This window comes from Homarus americanus, unplaced genomic scaffold (genome assembly GCF_018991925.1).
Source record: "Homarus americanus isolate GMGI-L3 unplaced genomic scaffold, GMGI_Hamer_2.0 scaffold59578, whole genome shotgun sequence".
Lineage (NCBI taxonomy): Eukaryota > Metazoa > Arthropoda > Malacostraca > Decapoda > Nephropidae > Homarus > Homarus americanus.
Window position 1 is genome coordinate 3,772,165 of NW_024712913.1, and position 17,086 is coordinate 3,789,250.

Sequence of the window (17,086 nt, forward strand, 5' to 3'; positions counted from 1 at the left end):
CATCTGTCAGGTTCACTGCCAAGCGCGACACCCCCTCTCTCAGCTGTCTCTTTAAACTGTCAAAGTTTGCCCTTCTGAAATCTGGTACTTTACTGGAATTTTCCTTACGTCTGCCCTGAAAATCTAACTGGAATCTAATTTCTTTGTGATCGCTGTTTGCAAGTTCGTTCCCTACATCGACATTGCTAATGAGGTTTTCTCTGTTTGACAGAACTAAATCGAGTATATTATTACCCCGGGTAGGTTCGGTTATATATTGACTTAGGAAACAGTCCTGGATCGTCTCGAGAAAATCCTCTGATTCTAAGTTACCCGTAAGGTCAGTCCAATCTATTTGGCCAAGGTTAAAGTCGCCTACTATACAGACTTTGTTGTGTATGGAAGCCCTGCGCATTTCATCCCAGATAAGTCGCCCATTGACTCTATCAAGATTGGGAGGTCTATATATTACTCCTGTGATTAATTTTTCGCTCCCGTCGATTAATTCTATCCAAATTGTTTCTGTATTTCGCTCAGTTTTTATTTCCTTATTTATTTCATACTTCAGATTATCCCTAACATAGATTGCTACTCCGCCTCCTTTCCTGGTCTGCCTATCGGTATGGAACAATTTGTAACCCGCAATTTGGTATTCGACCGGCAACTCACGTGAGTCTAGGTTGATCCATGTTTCAGTGAATGCTATTATATCGATTTTTTCGGTACATACCAAGGCCCTAATATCATCCATTTTGTTTCTCATACATCTTCTGTTCGCGTAGTAGACATTTAAGTTTGTCGTGTTCTGAGTCCTCCCTTTACTGCGTTTAGTTTTAAACTCCCTGTTTAATTTAGTTTTGTCATCATTCCTAACACTATTTCCCTGTAATCTTTTACATTGTTTACCCGCTCCCACTGCAGTTTCCCCCACCCCCGTGCCCATATGTTCCCCTAGCAGTTTAAAGACTTCGATATCCTTTGAACTGCCCCCTCTAGAGACCCAGCCAGGATTGCTACCCCATCTCGAGACAGGTGCACCCCATCCCTAGCATAAAGGTCCCTTCTGCCGTAGAAGTTGTCCCAGTTGTCAATGAATGGGACTGATATTGACTTGCAATATCTGTCAAGACTGTCGTTGACACCAACCGCCCTTGACAACCATTCACTGCCAACTCTCCATCTAGGCAGGACACGGCATATGATAGGGATCCCTCCCTTAGACTTAATACGATCTATAGCTGCCTTGAACTTATCAAGAAGCTCCTCGCTCCTCCACCGGCCAATATCATTGCCTCCTGCACTGAGGCAGATAATGGGTTTGTTCCCATTACCAGACAAGATATTGTCCATCCTGTCAATTATATACCCCACCCCAGCTCCTGGCAAACACACCCTCATCCTATTGTTGTTTTTACCACTAAAGGCCCTGTCCAAGTACCTTACCTGTGAGTCACCAACAATTAAAGTTTTTATACCTTCCGCATCAGCCCTGTCCCTGACTGTAATAACGTCCAATTCGTCTATCAAGGGACTGAACGAGTTCGTACACTTAGCAGTTGTTGTCGTTGTTGTCGTATCCTTGGTGTATTTCTTCACCATCAGCTTGGTCTTCCCTCTCCTCACAACCTTCCACTCGCTTGAGTTTTCGTCAGACACTGGCTTTCCCTGTCCCGCCTCCCCCTTTATTCTCGCCAGCTCTTCCTTTAATTTCAGGTTCTCCAACATGGCCATCTCAATTTCTTCCTTGGCCCTCACCAATTCTTCCATGGACCACTCCAGTTTGGTCCTACAAATTCACACACCCCAGACCACACATAGCACTGGCCATATCTGATAATTATCCCTCGGGAGCTAACCCTGCCGTGACCTTTCCCCTAGTGAGGTCAGAACACAACTGAGTGAGGTCAGAACACAATGGGTTCTCAGTACTTGGTCGGTTTGGTTGGGTGTGGTGTTTTCTTGTTTGGAGGAAATGTCTTGGTCTTCTGTCTTGGTCTTGTTATCTAGAAGTTTAATTTTCTTCTTGCTCTCCTCCTGTTCTTGCTCTCTTGGAGTGTCCATTCAGTCGTGTTTGGGTCCTGTTCTTCGTCGTCTTCGTGTCTTAGGTTTTCGTAGGCGTGGAAGAAGTTGGAGAGGGTGAGCTTGACCACGTGGGCTTCTGCCCCTGGGGTCTCGTGGTGTTCATGGTTCTTTGTAACGTGTGTGTTTTCTTGGGTCTTCTTTCCTTGATTTTACTTTTCTTCTTGTTTTTTCTTGTCTTGGGCACATTTATCCAGGCCAGTTGAGCCTCCTTGGGAAGGGTTTCGTGGTGTCCGACGAGGGCAGTGGTGTTGGTCACCTTCTTGAAACATTGGAGTTGTCCCTTGAGTAGTTCGTTCAGCTCTTTTTGGTCCACGTGGGCAATTTCGGCGTGGGAGATTACTCCCATCTTCAGGTTGTCCCAATCGTGGGCAATCATTTTTATTGGGATGCTGTTGATGTCGGGGATTTCCGCGAGATGTAAGGGCATACCATAGTCGGCGAAGGTGATCTTGATGTCTCCATGCAGCTTCAGTCGATCCACCTTGGTAACCCCCACGATCCCATTAGTTTCAAAGAACTAATTGAGAACTAGGAGGTTTAATTTCTTGGGGCAGGTCGGGTTAATCGGGCGTATCCGCGCCACCTTGTCAAACTCGTAACCGTTCATGGTGAGAGAGGGTTCTGATGTCGCTCCTGAAGGAGTGCATGGTTTTATATCACCTCGTATTGGGGAGTGGCTGTGGTGACGTCACTTGGGGGCTGGTAGCGGCAACAAAGACAGGCTGCACGGTGTCGCTCTCACGCATTCAGGTCACGTGTGTCGAGGAATTTCCCATGGCTATTGGCTTCATACTTGACAGAGGCTATCGGCAGTTTGTCAAAGAAAGATATTGTAGCTATTTTATAAAAGAAATTTAAAGTTGGTTGCAACTTCCGATGCGTTTTGACAAAGCTCCTAATTGGTGTCATTTAACACTACCTTGGGTCGTTGGGTCGTTCTTTTGGTTTGCTGCTCTGTCCAAGGGCTTTTAAATGCTTCCTGAACTTTTTGAGGGGTTCTTTTTATTTTCCTCAATATTATTGTTAACGTATTCTTCTTTCCTCCGCTTTACATCTCCGTATTTTGTTTCTTAGTCTATAATATTTTTCCTGTGACTCATCAAGTCTGTTTCTTTTAATCTTACGAGCGAGTTTATCTCCGTGTCTGATTGATTCTATATCTCGCTAGTCATCCAGGGATCAGTCGTAGCTTTTATTGTTATCTCCTTTAGCTGCTACGTCTTAAAGAACATCAGTAAAAGTGTTTAGAACTTCTCCGAGGCCTCGATAACCACCATGAAATTTGCCAGGTGCGTCCAATCATTATTTTATGGTATATTTTGAAACTTCTCTATTTTGTAATTTTTCTTTGACTGTATTTTTATTACGTTGCGCTCTTCTGTCTTACCCCAACCTTTTTCATGCTATAGTAAGTGATAAAGTGGTCACTAAAGTCAGCAGGAATGACGCTTAGTTGACTTATTTTGTCTTGGCTAATTAGATATTATATGATCTAGTTTGGTGGCTGAGGACTTTGCTATCCAGGTTGATAAAAATCTTGTCAAAATGATCCACAAACTGACTATCGTTGTGTGGGCGGTCGAGTGGATACGAGGACGAGTTAAACTTTGAATAACAATATTTCCAGCAGTAAACCTCTTGATTAAAAGACTTATGCAGCAGTGAAACAAAGCCCTTTATCACATTGACAACAACCGCTACAGATATCTCTCTCTCTCTGTGCTTCCACCTGGGTGACTCAGACTGTTGAAAATTCCACTCAATATATTTCCCCCTATTTTTGATTATGTACATATATTTGTAGGACTTAAATTTGCTTTTTCAACATATATATCCGAGTTTTTCAGCTTGATGGGGAAATAATGTGAAAACCTTCTCTCATGTGTTACTAAGCTTGCGTGCAGGTTGATCATTGGCTAGTATTAATGCATTACCTTGCTGAGTGGTCGAAAGAGCCACAGTAGATGTGTTGGTTATACCTTATATCCACGACTTTTCTCTATTATTTGTGTAGTGGATGTAATCCTAGACAAGGTTCTTGAAACTCCAGGGCACGAGCAGTAGATATATTCAACAAGTGGTACAAGACTTGGCGTGATAGCCAACCGGTACAGGAACAGGAGCCAGCACAAGGAACTCCTCGTCGTAGGCAGGCCGAAGCCGATCTGAGGGAAATTAGCTAGCTAGGCAAGGAGAGTTGCTAGATATTACTAGGACAATAAATGAGGTCTTCTAATTACTCGACTAGCGCGGTACAGACATAGTACATCGGGACATAGTAAATGGACATAGGCATTAGACATAAGCATAGATATCAGACATGCTATAATAATATGTAGTAATACAGACATGTGAATAAATGGTACAATGAATGGTAACAGAGTCTTGGCGTCAGGCGTGTTCACATATCTTGGTATGTACATATCTATACACCTCCCTCCCCCTTTACGCTCGTAGTGCAATCTCGAGCGGCTACGGACTCTTTTTCCATGAGTCGGGGGGAGCGGCGAGGGACAATGGGAGGATCAACTGACGACCTTCGTTCCTGGTCTGGGCAAGGGGACACAGGGGACGGGGAGGAAGGTTCGTCACTAGAGGATGGCACTGGGCGGAGGTGGCGTCTGTTTCGCCACCACACACGACCACTGGGGAGGCGGACTTGGTACGAACGAGACTCGCCACGGCCCATGACGACCCCGACCTTGTCCCAGCGGTGTGACGTCGGGTCCTGGATTCGTACTTGCTGGCCGACGGCCAACCTGGGAAGGGGGCGGGCTTGGGCGTCATAGTGGCTTGTCACTTGGGCCATCCGGGCAGCCTCACGGCGGTCACACTCGTCCGCCTTGATCTGCCATTCATCTAAGAAGGACTGGGGGTGGGCAGGCACACAAGTACGAAGGGGGCGGCCATACAACACCTGGGCAGGAGAGCGTCCGGCAGGGGTAGGGGTGTTACGGAGTTCCAGTAGGCCCCTGTCGAACTCCTCGCAGTCCAGGTTCCCCGTCGGTGCTGTCTTGAGGATGAGGTATTTTACGGACTTTACCGCTGCCTCGGCGTGGCCATTCGCCTGCGGGTAATGAGGGGAGGTGACGATGTGGTGGACGCCCCAGCGTTCGGCGAAGCTCTTGAACTCGTGGCTATTGAACGGGGGCCCACCGTCGGTTCGGAGGCGGAGAGGCACTCCGACTTCCCGGAAGAAGCAACAAAACATCCGGATGACCCTGGAAGAGGTGGTGTCCCGACCACAGGGAACTACCACGGGCCATCCAGAGAGCCTGTCGGCGACCACCAGGAAAGACTTTCCGGCCACATTAAAGAAGTCGGCGGACACGGACTCAAAGGGCCGCTTTGGGAGGTCATTGCACAGGTACGGCTCTTGTTGCTGGCTGGGCTGGAGTTGCTGGCAAGGCTCACAGGCCTCAACCGTGCTCTTAATATCGGCGTCAATACCAGGCCAGAAGACGGTCTGATGGGCTCTGCGCCTGGTGGCTTCAACGCCGCGGTGGCTGTCATGGAGGCGGGATAAGGTGCGCCGGCGGAGGGCAGCGGGAACGACGATCCTGGGGCCGTACAACACCAGCTCTCCGTCCGCATAGAGGCTATCCCTTAGCTTCCAGAAGGGGAGGGCGGAGGCGTGAATGTCGTAGCGGTTGGTGGGGAATCCAGCGGAGACGTAGTCGAGGAGTTGGACGTATGCCGGGTCTTGAGCGGCGGCGATGCGAAGCTCCTGGAGAGTCCTATCGTCTTCGATGGAGGGCGTCGTCGTCGTCTTGTCAGCAAGAGAAGTGGCTGTGTGTGTCACTAAAGACCGAACGTGAGCAGCGGCCGTGGTACAGTCGACTTCATCTTCAGGTGTGGGGCGACTAACAGGGGCTCGGGAGAGGGCGTCTGGTATGCACAGAAGCTTCCCGGCGCGCCACACAGCTGTAAAGACGTAAGGGGCGTTCTTCTCTTTGAGACGTTGGAGGCGAGGATTTTCGATGGCGTCCAACGTGTAGTGATTGAGGATGGGTATGAGCGGGCGATGGTCCGTCATGAGGGTGAAATGCCCAAGGCCGAACAGGTAAAGGCGGCACTTGGCCATAGCCCAGGCGACTGCCAGCATCTCTAGTTCGATGGTGGCGTATCTGGTCTCCGTGTCCGTCAAAAACCTGGAGCCACACTGAACTAAGCGCAGTCTACCCTGGCCGTGGTCTTGAAGGAGGGCATATCCGAGGCCGTATAGACGGGAGGCGTCGGTCTGGAGGACCACTGGTAAGGACGGGTCGAAGGGTGCCAGGACTGGTGGTGACAGCAACGCCTTCTTAACATTCCTGAACGCTAGGTCGTGGTCAGGAGTCCAGAGGAAAGAGCGCTTGGGGCTCATGAGGGGGCGTAGAGGTTGGGCTGATGTGGCGATTTTAGGGGAGAAGTCGGCCAGCTGATTTACCAGGCCCATAAATGAGCGAAGGTCGGTCAGGTTCGCTGGAGTAGGGAAGTCCCTGATGGCCTTGACCTTCTCCTCATCAGCTGAGATCCCCTCTGGCGAGATGTTGTAGCCGCAGTAGTTAACTTGGGGGGCGGCGACCACAAATTTATCTTTGTTCAGGGTGATACCATGGGCACGACATCTTGTGAGCATCAGATGAACTCGGTTCAAGTGGGCCGGGAGATCATCGTCGAAGAGCAGGATGTCATCTACGACCTTCACGCAGTTGGTGACACCCTGCAGAGCCATATCCCCACGGAGGCAGTACGCATCCCCCGTTGCTGCGAAGCCCATGGGTCCGCGGCAGTGTTGGAAGCGGCCGTAGGGCGTGATGAATGTAGTGAGGTGGCGATCTTCTTCCGCCAGGTCGACTTGCCAGTACCCATGTAGTGCATCCGCCGTGGTAAAGAACTTTGCAGACGGGGTGACGCTGCGGACTGCTTGGATGGGCGTAGGCGATGGATGGGCGGGACGGGAGACCTGCGAGTTGAGATGGGTGAGGTCCACTGTGATGCGAACACCTACAGGCTTGGGTGCCAAGACCATAGGGTGGCACCACTCGGAGGGCTCCTCACCGGCGTGTCTGATGATCCCCTGCTGCACCAGAGAATCGAGCTCTGCCTTCACCTTGTCCCGTATGGCAAAGGGGATAGGCCTGGGTGTGTGGATGGCGAAAGGCGTCGCGCCAGGCTTGAGGTGGATTCTCATCGGGGGGCCTGTCATCTTCTTGAGCGGCGTCTTCTGGAGGTCGGGCTTGGAGACAAGGACGTCGCTGAACTGACGAAAAAAGAACTCCCGGGCGGCAGCAGGTGTGGTCATGGCTGAAACAGGTATCTCTGCACACCTGTTGAGGTGTGTCACAGCGAGGATGGGCTTTGGGAACTCGGATGAGACGATGGCCAAGTCCTGACAATGGCCACATGACAAGAGAGGGGTTTGGATGCCCTCATGGACGTGGACTGTGGCAAGGCAAGACTTGGGACCGAGCTGTAGTGTTGCCTTGAAGCAACCCAAAGGTGGAGACATCGGGGACCCGTCCGCTGTGAGCACGTCGTTCATGGCTGTGGGTGACAGGCTACTCCTGGGAATGTTGAGGGCGTCCAGGTGTGTTGGTCCAATCACCGTGATGTCCGCGCCCGTGTCAGGTATCATCAGGAGGTTGGAAGAGTTGGTACCGTAGGACAGACGAACATTGACGGGCTTGGGGGACCTGTCACTCGAGGTATCATCCACGCGTCGGCATCCTTTGTTGTTCTTGGGAGACGGTGGTGTGGACGTTCTGTCGGGCTGTGAAGAGACGTTTTGACCTGGAGATGGAGGCTTCTTGGTGGACCTGCAACACTTGGCGAAGTGTCCTTGCTTGTTGCAAGCGTTGCATGAGACCTTGTTGGCAGGACATCGACTTGTGCGGGGCCAATGGCCTTGAAACCCGCAGTTTCGACATGTACTATCAGCCGCAGGGCACTTTCCTGGACCGTGCTGGCGCTGACAGCTTCTGCAGGATTCGGGAGAAAACACTGGTGACTGTGACGGGGGCTGTGGAGAGGACGCCGTCTGCATCTGGCGTTGATTCCTCTTGTAGGTGGAGACGGCGTGGACTTGAGATGGCGATGAGTGTATAGCTGAGGCAGCCTCTCTTGTGGCCTCATACGACCTGCAACAGGTGACGAAGTCGGTGAGGGAAGAGGCGGCGTCGAGGGTGAGGAGTTTCTGAAGCAGGTCCTCGTCACGTACACCCATCAGCAAGATCATCTTGAGCTGGATCTCAGCACAGGTTACAGGATCGCCTGTACATAGGTCCACCTCGGCTGTTAGGTCCTTAAGTCGTGCATAGAAGTCTGAGAATGATTCCCCAGAAGCTTGTTTGCAGGATAGCAGTTCCCTACGACGCAGAGCTTCATTGCGGAGGCCACGGAAATGACTCTGCAAGGCGTTTAAAACCTCTGTCACTGACCTGGGGGAGTCAGGGGGGATGGCTAGCGTGTGCTCTAGGAGGCGTTGAACATCGAGGGAAATGCACGATCTTAATTGGATGAGTTGTTTATGAGGGGGCATTCGGTTGAGGTCAGACATGACAGCAAAGTCTTCGAAACGACGTCGCCATTGACGGTATACTTGATATGTTGCATCAGGTTGAAGAGGTGGGGGACTGGGAACTGAAGACTTGCTGTGCAGGGGTGTACTCGAGACGGCAGGCGGTGGAGGAGGCACGGAGAGGTCGACGAGAGTTGAGACTGGAGCAGGTGGTTGAGAGGGCACTGAGGTATACCCAAGGGGGATAGGTGACGTGTGAGGGGGCGTTGTCTGAAGGATAGATGAAGAGGCTGAAGCTGGCGAATTGGTTGTGGCAGCTGGTGAAGTCGTCCTCGTTGCCAGCAATTCCAATAGTCGCAGGAGTTTGTGGTTATCAGCTTGGTGTTGTTGTTGAAGTTGAAGGCGGTAAGCTGATGCCTCTGACTGTCTTGACAATTCCTCTTGACGTCTTGACCATTCCTCTTGACGTCGTTTTTCCTCCTCTAATTGACGTCTTTGGGCTTCCTTCTCTTGAGAAACTTGTAGGAAGTGGATTAACCGACGTATATCCTGGCTCCCATCCTTTGAATTTGGCGCGCCCGGCGTGTGAGGCGTGAGGGGGGGTGGGGGGGTCTGTGAGGCTTCGTCTACCTCATAATCCTCATCTAAATTTCCCGGCAAATCGTCGTGGTCAGACATCTCGTGTTTGGTATGGTTGCGATGGGAAAGACAAGGAGAATAAGGTGAAGTGCTATGTTTTCGTCAATGGACTTGCTTAAGTGCAGGAACTGGCGGGCAAGTAAAAGAGTACTGACTGTAATATTTGTGAAGTGAGAGGAGGCGGCTGGCGGCTGGCGGCGGTGGTGGTGCTTGTATTCCTCCGCGCGCGGGCGAGCTGGCTCAGTGGGAGGGGGACGCAGGCAGTGGCCTGCGGGCCGGCGTAGATGGAGGATGTATGCCGGAAGTGCTGTCTTGGAAACTGGGCTGAGGGCGTGTCTGCTACCTGTAGGGCCGCAGAAACATAGCAAAGAGACATAAAAGGCACTGCACTTCACTTAGGGCACTTCACAAGGTCACAAAGCACTGTAAATCCAGGGGCACTGTGGAGTATATCTTCTGGGCGGGAAACAGACGGGGCCGGCTCTTGAGGCTTGTAAACTGTCGTGTTGGAGCTACTCAAACTGCGCCATGTAGTGGATGTAATCCTAGACAAGGTTCTTGAAACTCCAGGGCACGAGCAGTAGATATATTCAACAAGTGGTACAAGACTTGGCGTGATAGCCAACCGGTACAGGAACAGGAGCCAGCACAAGGAACTCCTCGTCGTAGGCAGGCCGAAGCCGATCTGAGGGAAATTAGCTAGCTAGGCAAGGAGAGTTGCTAGACATTACTAGGACAATAAATGAGGTCTTCTAATTACTCGACTAGCGCGGTACAGACATAGTACATCGGGACATAGTAAATGGACATAGGCATTAGACATAAGCATAGATATCAGACATGCTATAATAATATGTAGTAATACAGACATGTGAATAAATGGTACAATGAATGGTAACAGAGTCTTGGCGTCAGGCGTGTTCACATATCTTGGTATGTACATATCTATACAATTTGTATATACACATATATGTATATTATACAATATATGCTTCCCACTATATACACACAGTCTTCACCACATGGGAAACAGAAGATTAGATAAAATAAAACACTTCAAATTATTTTGTGTGTTCTTTATTCTAGACGCAGGTGTTCCTTATATACACTCTTTGTGAGACACACTTGGCCTTGCTGAGACAAATGAGTATCAGTTCTAAGAGAAACAGATACACGGAGTCACATACAGTAGGAACACAGATGGAGACAGTCAGTGTTAGGGAGTCCACCACATTACTAAGGGGCGGGCACCTCGCACACGAACCAAAGTCCATGTCCACAATTGTAGTCGTGCCACAGTCCATTAATCAATCTTATATATACACAATTCTCTGCGGTGCCTCCGTTGGGTTGACTCACGGCGAAGTTGAAGAAAGAGAGATCCTCACCTGAGTGGGAGGAGAGTTATTGCTGTTTTGTGGTGATGGTGAAGTTGGTGATATTGGTGGTAATGATGTTGATAATGGTGATGATGATGATGATGATAATGGTGGTGATGATGATGGCGGGAACGACGACGATAATGATAAAGACGGTGTTATTGACGATGACTAAGTTATTAATGTTATTTACTTGTTATTCAAGTTAGCCTCACCTGTGTCAGTGTTCTCCCAGGTGTTCTCCACGGTAGCGTCACTGACCATGATCCAGACTGATGCAGAGCTGTAAAGTCTTCTCACGGCGTCTATCTCATCCTTGTTCTGCATGAGTGAGACAAGTGACAAAAGGTGTACTACTTATCACCTGCCTAATTATCGCATCTGTAACTTTACTGAACCTAACCTAACCTATAAATTATCCAACCTTACTTAACCTAACCAACTCCTAACCTGACTTGGGCTCACGTTACATAACCTCAGCAACCAATATCCTGATGTAACCTAACTGTCACATGATTTATTTGTGGAATGTCTGGACTATCCCACCTCTTGTCAGCTATGATCTAACAGTTTCGTATCACACTAGCTGCCACCTTTAATCTGGACTGGTGAGATGTCATCTACTAGATCATCTTGTACTAGCTGGTGTTCCCCTCAACTGGTACTTTGTAACTGTTACTTCGTCTTTGTTTATTAATAATTAATGTTCACACAATGTCTAACTTAATTTGGTTATCAATAACGAACTGACCGATAATAGCAACTGCCCCTTCTACGAGAGAATAAAAAAAGTGAGTTATGAAGCTCCTTTAACACGTCTGCTGAGTGTGAGATACATGGGTTAAGTCCACTGAGGGCTGGTCACCTGGTGATGATGACCTGTGCATATCAGAGGTGTGTGGAGGACATGGGTATGTCACCCAACACGTGAAAAGGTGTTGATAAGATATGTTTAGTTGATGATTAAGTAGGTAATTCGGGGAGTGTAATTTATACATGTACTATATGTAAATAGCCCATATCTGTATAAGGAGTACTGTCCTCAGTTAACCATCACGTGACTTGCTCGCCTGACCAAATTTTTAATGAAAATCATTGATCACCTACAACCCTAACCTAACCTAACCAGTCACTCATGTATGACTCGTAAACAAATGCCAGATGTCAAGGAACCTTTGGCTTTAGTGGTATTTGTTCACTTGTAACTGTAGTTCAATATTTAAGACAAACTTTGACATCTCATAAGGGTTTTATTAGACGACCAAAAACTAGAGAAAAAGGAAGACTTGTCAAAAACATAATATAATAAACTTTGTCCAAAGTTATAACTTTATGATAAATTTAGTATCACATTAATATTAGCCCCCCCCCCCCCATCAGCTTATTTCACCTTAAGGTTAACCACCCTAAGATAATCTTACCTATTACCACAGGTAGTGGTAAGGTTGTTGTATAATGTAAAAACTGCCGTAGTAACGGATAATGGATATCAATTCACTAGAGTCGGTGCAGCGAAGAATGACAAAAATGATTCCGGGACCTAGAAACCTTCCATATGAGGATAAGTTAAAGAAACTTAACCTGCATTCCCTAGAAAGACGAAGAGTGCGGGGAGATATGATAGAAGTATTTAAGTGGGTGAAAGGAATCAATAAAGGGGATATAGATAAAGTTCTTATAATATCCGAGCAGGATAGGACTCGGAGCAACGGATTTAAGTTGGATAAGTTTAGGTTTAGGAGGGAGATAGGAAGGAACTGGTTCACAAATAGGGTGGTGGACGAGTGGAACAAGCTTAGCAACTTTGTAGAAAGTGCGGGAACTCTGGTAAGTTTCAAAGGGAGGCTGGATAGATTCATGAATGATAGAGAGTGGTAGTAACTCTCGACAGGAGCTGCCATGCACCGTATGCACAGGCCAACCGGCCTATTGCAGACTCCTTATTTTCTTATGTTCTTATGTAACGATAATTAAACACCACAGGTGTTGAAGTACAAAAACACAACAATAACGACACACGTATATCGTTGTGGCATATATAAGTTGTAATTTATAAGTGAAATGTATTTTGTAATGATTATCACCACTTGTTGGCTTACTAGCCGGTCGACTGATCGATGTGTTTTCTGTTACGACCTTCATTGTCGTGTTATTGTTTTAATCCCGGTCGAGTGGCCAGACCCCAGATATAAAGAGTTAATTATTACTGTTCGTTGTTGTTAAGTATTATTAAAATAGAGCCATATAGGAAGAAGGTCAATATTACCTGCAAAATATCACAAATCTTGTACAAATTTAACGATTTATAAAAACGATGAAGAAGTAGAGAGACAGAGAGAAATACAAGGCCAGATATACAGGCGAAAGAGAGAGAGAGTACAGTAATAGGAAGAACAACAAAACTGTTAACTTGACGCAACATTATTAGTCTTGAATTTATTGAAAAAGGAACAAGAGAGAATTAACATAATATTAACAGAGATACAATTAACTTTGTACACTTTAACAGGGAAAATAGAAATGATAGTTACATACCCTAGGCAGAGCAAGCGAGGCGCCCATGTTGGCACAGTTCAGCCTGGCGTTGTGGTGGGAGAGGTGACTGGTGACGAGGCGATAGGCTTTCCTGCCAATACGCTGAAAGCCTTCCCCGTAGTCTGTGAAGCAGGAAGACGCCAATATATATATATATATATATATATATATATATATATATATATATATATATATATATATATATATAATGGAAACAATACTGAAGTGCCTTGAAGATCTTTGATAGGAAACTCTTTCCATAATTTTACAAGATATATATATATATATATATATATATATATATATATATATATATATATATATATATATATATATATATATATATATATATATATACATAGTTGCAATAAGACCTCTGCACTCTTGTTACTTACACTTCTAGACATAAAACCCAATACTCTGTTTGCCTTATTTCGAACATTAACGCACTGTTTTCTAGGCCATAGGTCCGGGCTTACGAGTACCCCTAGGTCTCTTTCACAAGTCGACCTCTCTATGTTGATGTTGTTAAGGCTGTATACATAATTCTATCAATGTAAGAAATATATCATGTTCAATAGTCGAATGTAACAGATGCAATTTATCTTTAAGGAATGAAAAGGTCATTCACTGGTACTTTAGTGAGAAGTGAATTTACATCAAAACTTATTAATTCACATGGTTCATTGTGTGCACAACAACTAGGGTATTTCATGTAGATCCACAATAGAAATGTGGACAAGATAAATCTCTATAAGACCACACAGGAAAAGGGAAACACTGAAGCACCTTATCTTCCGTTTTTTTTTTCAAGACATACACAGACAAAATAAACATACACTAACCTGTCCAGTACATGGTGTAGCCGGGGGCAGAGACTAGGTTTGTGAGGACGGTGGTCTTGACAGTGTTGGACAGAAGACACTGTCGGTCAGCGGCACTGTAGCAGCAGCCTTGACAGGTCCAAGCAGCTGTACACGCTATAGCACACATCAGCTGTTAAGTCATAAACACAACACAGTTTTAGTTAACAAAGTGGACAGCTGATGAGGTCACAAATATAATATTGTTGTATAAAATAATAGTTTGAATAAAATTAATGAGACAAAACAAATGGACAGAGTTTAAGAGAAACCATGAATGAAAAAGAGAGAACATGAATAATATAAACGTGTGGTAATGAATATAATAATAGAAAAACTCAACTTGTGGTAAAAAGTTTTAGTCCATCTCTGCCTCTCTCTGTGAGTGACTTACCTTGTCACTGACGGTGAGCGTCTTGGTCACGTATCCCGAAGTTGGACAAGAGTCATTTTTGACAGGACTTATCAACAAGGCTCCTGTAGGTTCCCAGAGACTCTGTAGCAGCAAGATGACGAAGAAGGAAGTCATCCTGTCTGCAGAGAAAGTGATCATGACGAGCACAAGAACACTCTTCGAGGCTGTTGGGAGACTGCTGCTGCTGGCACTTCTCCTGACGCTTCTGGTGCGAGGGACAGACTGACACCCCTACAACAAGAAGTTGGTAGCTCAGATTCCAATACTCAGAATCAATACGAAGTGTCTTCAAGAGAAGCATATCGTGATAACTAGTTCGTGTTTCTTGTGGCATAACTCATTAAGTTCATTATTTACTAACACGGGTGCCACCTCATGCCAGTAAATATTTTTTGCCATCTATTATCTCCTTTACAAAGCAGATTTTTCCAAGACATCTGTAATTTTTATTTTTCTACCATATGATTTTTTTCTCTCCAAAATACAAAAAGTAGATATAAAATATATGGAGATCTGAAGCCTTCCTGTTTATTCTAGTCTTTATTAAGTTGGATGTGTATTGAGTGATGACCTGACTGAGGACCGTGGGGTGTGTTGGGGGTTGACCTGACTGAAGGCCGTGGTGTGTGTTGGGTGATGACGTGACTGGGGGCCATGGGGTGTGTTGGTTTACTACCTGTCTGAGAGCCGTGCGGTGTGTGGGGAAGGGCAGTGGTGGGGTGAGGCAGGATAGGACTATGGTGAGGTGAGACAGAATAGGGCTGTGGTGGGATGATGCACGATAAGACTGTTGTGGGATTGGGCAGGATAGAACTGTGATGGAATTAGGCAGGATAGGGCTGTGGTTGGGTGACGCACGATAGGACTGTAGTGGGATTAGGCAGGATATTATTACACCGTCTGTAAGACTATCATGGTGTTTACCTTTCTTACATGGATAACGAATTGATTTCATAATGCTACACACACACACACACACACACACACACACACACACACTGTACACTTACAAGCAATACCAAACTACGGCCTAACTTTTTTATTCATAATAGCTTTTGTTATGTCAGGTTCTCCGTCCCTTGTTAAGCTACAGTTTATTCACCAACTTGAGGTGAATTTCTGCTGAATTAACAACAATGAGCGTATTATGTCGAGGTAAAGCTCTTAGATGATACTAAAGTCCGCTCATACAGTGTCTTCCGTTCATTACAAAACACTTTTATATTCTGGCCAAAAATACGATTGTAAAAATTGTCAAGTGGTAATGTAGGAAGGTGAGGTTAATGTGACTTGGTAGACATATAATTCATAAATTTGTTTCCATCATTTCACCAGCCCGGCAGACCCAAATAATAGACCTGACTGGTATAGCACAGACCTAAACAATATATTTGACTGGTATAGCACAAACCTAAACAATAGACCTGACTGGTATAGCACAGACCTCAACACTAGACCTGACTGTTATATCACAAACCTAAACATAGACCTGACTGCTATATCTCAGACCTAAACAATAGATCTGACTGGTATATCACAGACCTAAACATAGAGGTGGTTAAAGTGGAACCTTGTGTCACTCTCCAGTCAATGTCAATTTTCCATTTTTTTGCCATTTCTCACAACAATTTTCTCTCCAATTTTTACTTGCCTCTGTTTCTTTTTTTTATTCTCTCCTCTTCAGTTCTCATTTTTCACTTTTCTCTTATTTTGTTTCCTTCGTTCACATAATAAAGTCATGTTCATAGGATGTATGATAAAAATATGCCTTGCCATGCATGCCACTTGCTTCACCTCACCACACTACCACTCGCTTCACCTCACCACACTACCACTCGCTTCACCTCACCCTACTACCACTTGCTTCACCACACCACACGACTTGCTACATCTCACCACACTACCACTTGCTTCACTACACCACAATAATACTTGCTACACCTCACCACCACTTGCTTCACTACACCACACCACACTAATACTTGCTACACTTCACCACACTAATACTTGCTTCACCTCACCACACTAGCACCTACGGCACCACACCACTCTAACCAGTCTTGGCCACACAGTCTCTCACAATACCTCCAGAAGACCGTCCATCACATCAGACCGAAGTCCCTAAGGAATTCCCACTTCCCTCTCACCTCACCATATTTTTCTCTCCTCTTCCTCACTCCTGCAACTCTCCCTCACAATATCCTCCTTCCCTGTGTTATTTGTGTTGTTTCTCACACGTAGGAAGGATTAACTTTGCACAGTTTGGTGCGTCCCTTTCAGCTTAGGGAAGTTTTTGGCACAGATGAAACTTGAACGGATGGATTCTTCAGGAGGGCGTGTCTTCCCACTGACAACATTAATCGTTTGGATTTTATCATCTGTGTTATATCGCATTAGATCATATATATTTTTTTCTATATCGTGTGTGGTTAATATATTCAGTGCTAATAGAACACAAGAACACAAGAATGGAGGAATCTGCAGCGGGCCTATTGGCCCATACTGGGCAGTCCCGTTTACACCCAATCCCTATTGCTCATATAAGCATCTAACCTATGTTTGAAGCTATTCAGCGTATTCGAGTTAATGATGATATTTGGTAACTTGTTCCATTCATCCACTACTCTGTTTCCAAACCAGTGTTTACCTATTTTCCGCCTAAATCTAAATTTGTCTAATTTAAAACCATTGT

The 17,086-nt window shown here is 46.1% G+C and overlaps 1 protein-coding gene across 1 annotated transcript; it reads right to left on the minus strand.

Annotated features, from left to right (window-relative positions):
* Window positions 1-10,263: 10,263 nt before the first annotated feature.
* On the minus strand, window positions 10,264-14,838 carry LOC121864976 (tetranectin-like protein). The gene is made up of 5 exons (XM_042364216.1): window positions 14,374-14,838; window positions 13,962-14,112; window positions 13,117-13,238; window positions 10,797-10,902; window positions 10,264-10,590 (listed from the first exon to the last, which is right to left on the minus strand). The coding sequence occupies exons 1-5, from the start codon at window positions 14,530-14,532 to the stop codon at window positions 10,439-10,441; spliced, it is 690 nt and encodes a 229-aa protein (XP_042220150.1). The 5' UTR covers window positions 14,533-14,838; the 3' UTR covers window positions 10,264-10,438.
* Between the last annotated feature and the right edge of the window lie 2,248 nt (window positions 14,839-17,086).

Excerpts from the sequence above, each read along its gene's own strand:
- LOC121864976 (XM_042364216.1), bottom strand. The coding sequence starts at position 14,532 with ATGATCACTTTCTCTGCAGACAGGATGACTTCCTTCTTCGTCATCTTG. Across the intron at positions 14,113-14,373 it reads CGCTCACCGTCAGTGACAAG|CTGATGTGTGCTATAGCGTG; the intron begins GTAAGTCACTCA and ends ATGACTTAACAG. Across the intron at positions 13,239-13,961 it reads CTACACCATGTACTGGACAG|ACTACGGGGAAGGCTTTCAG; the intron begins GTTAGTGTATGT and ends CCTGCTTCACAG.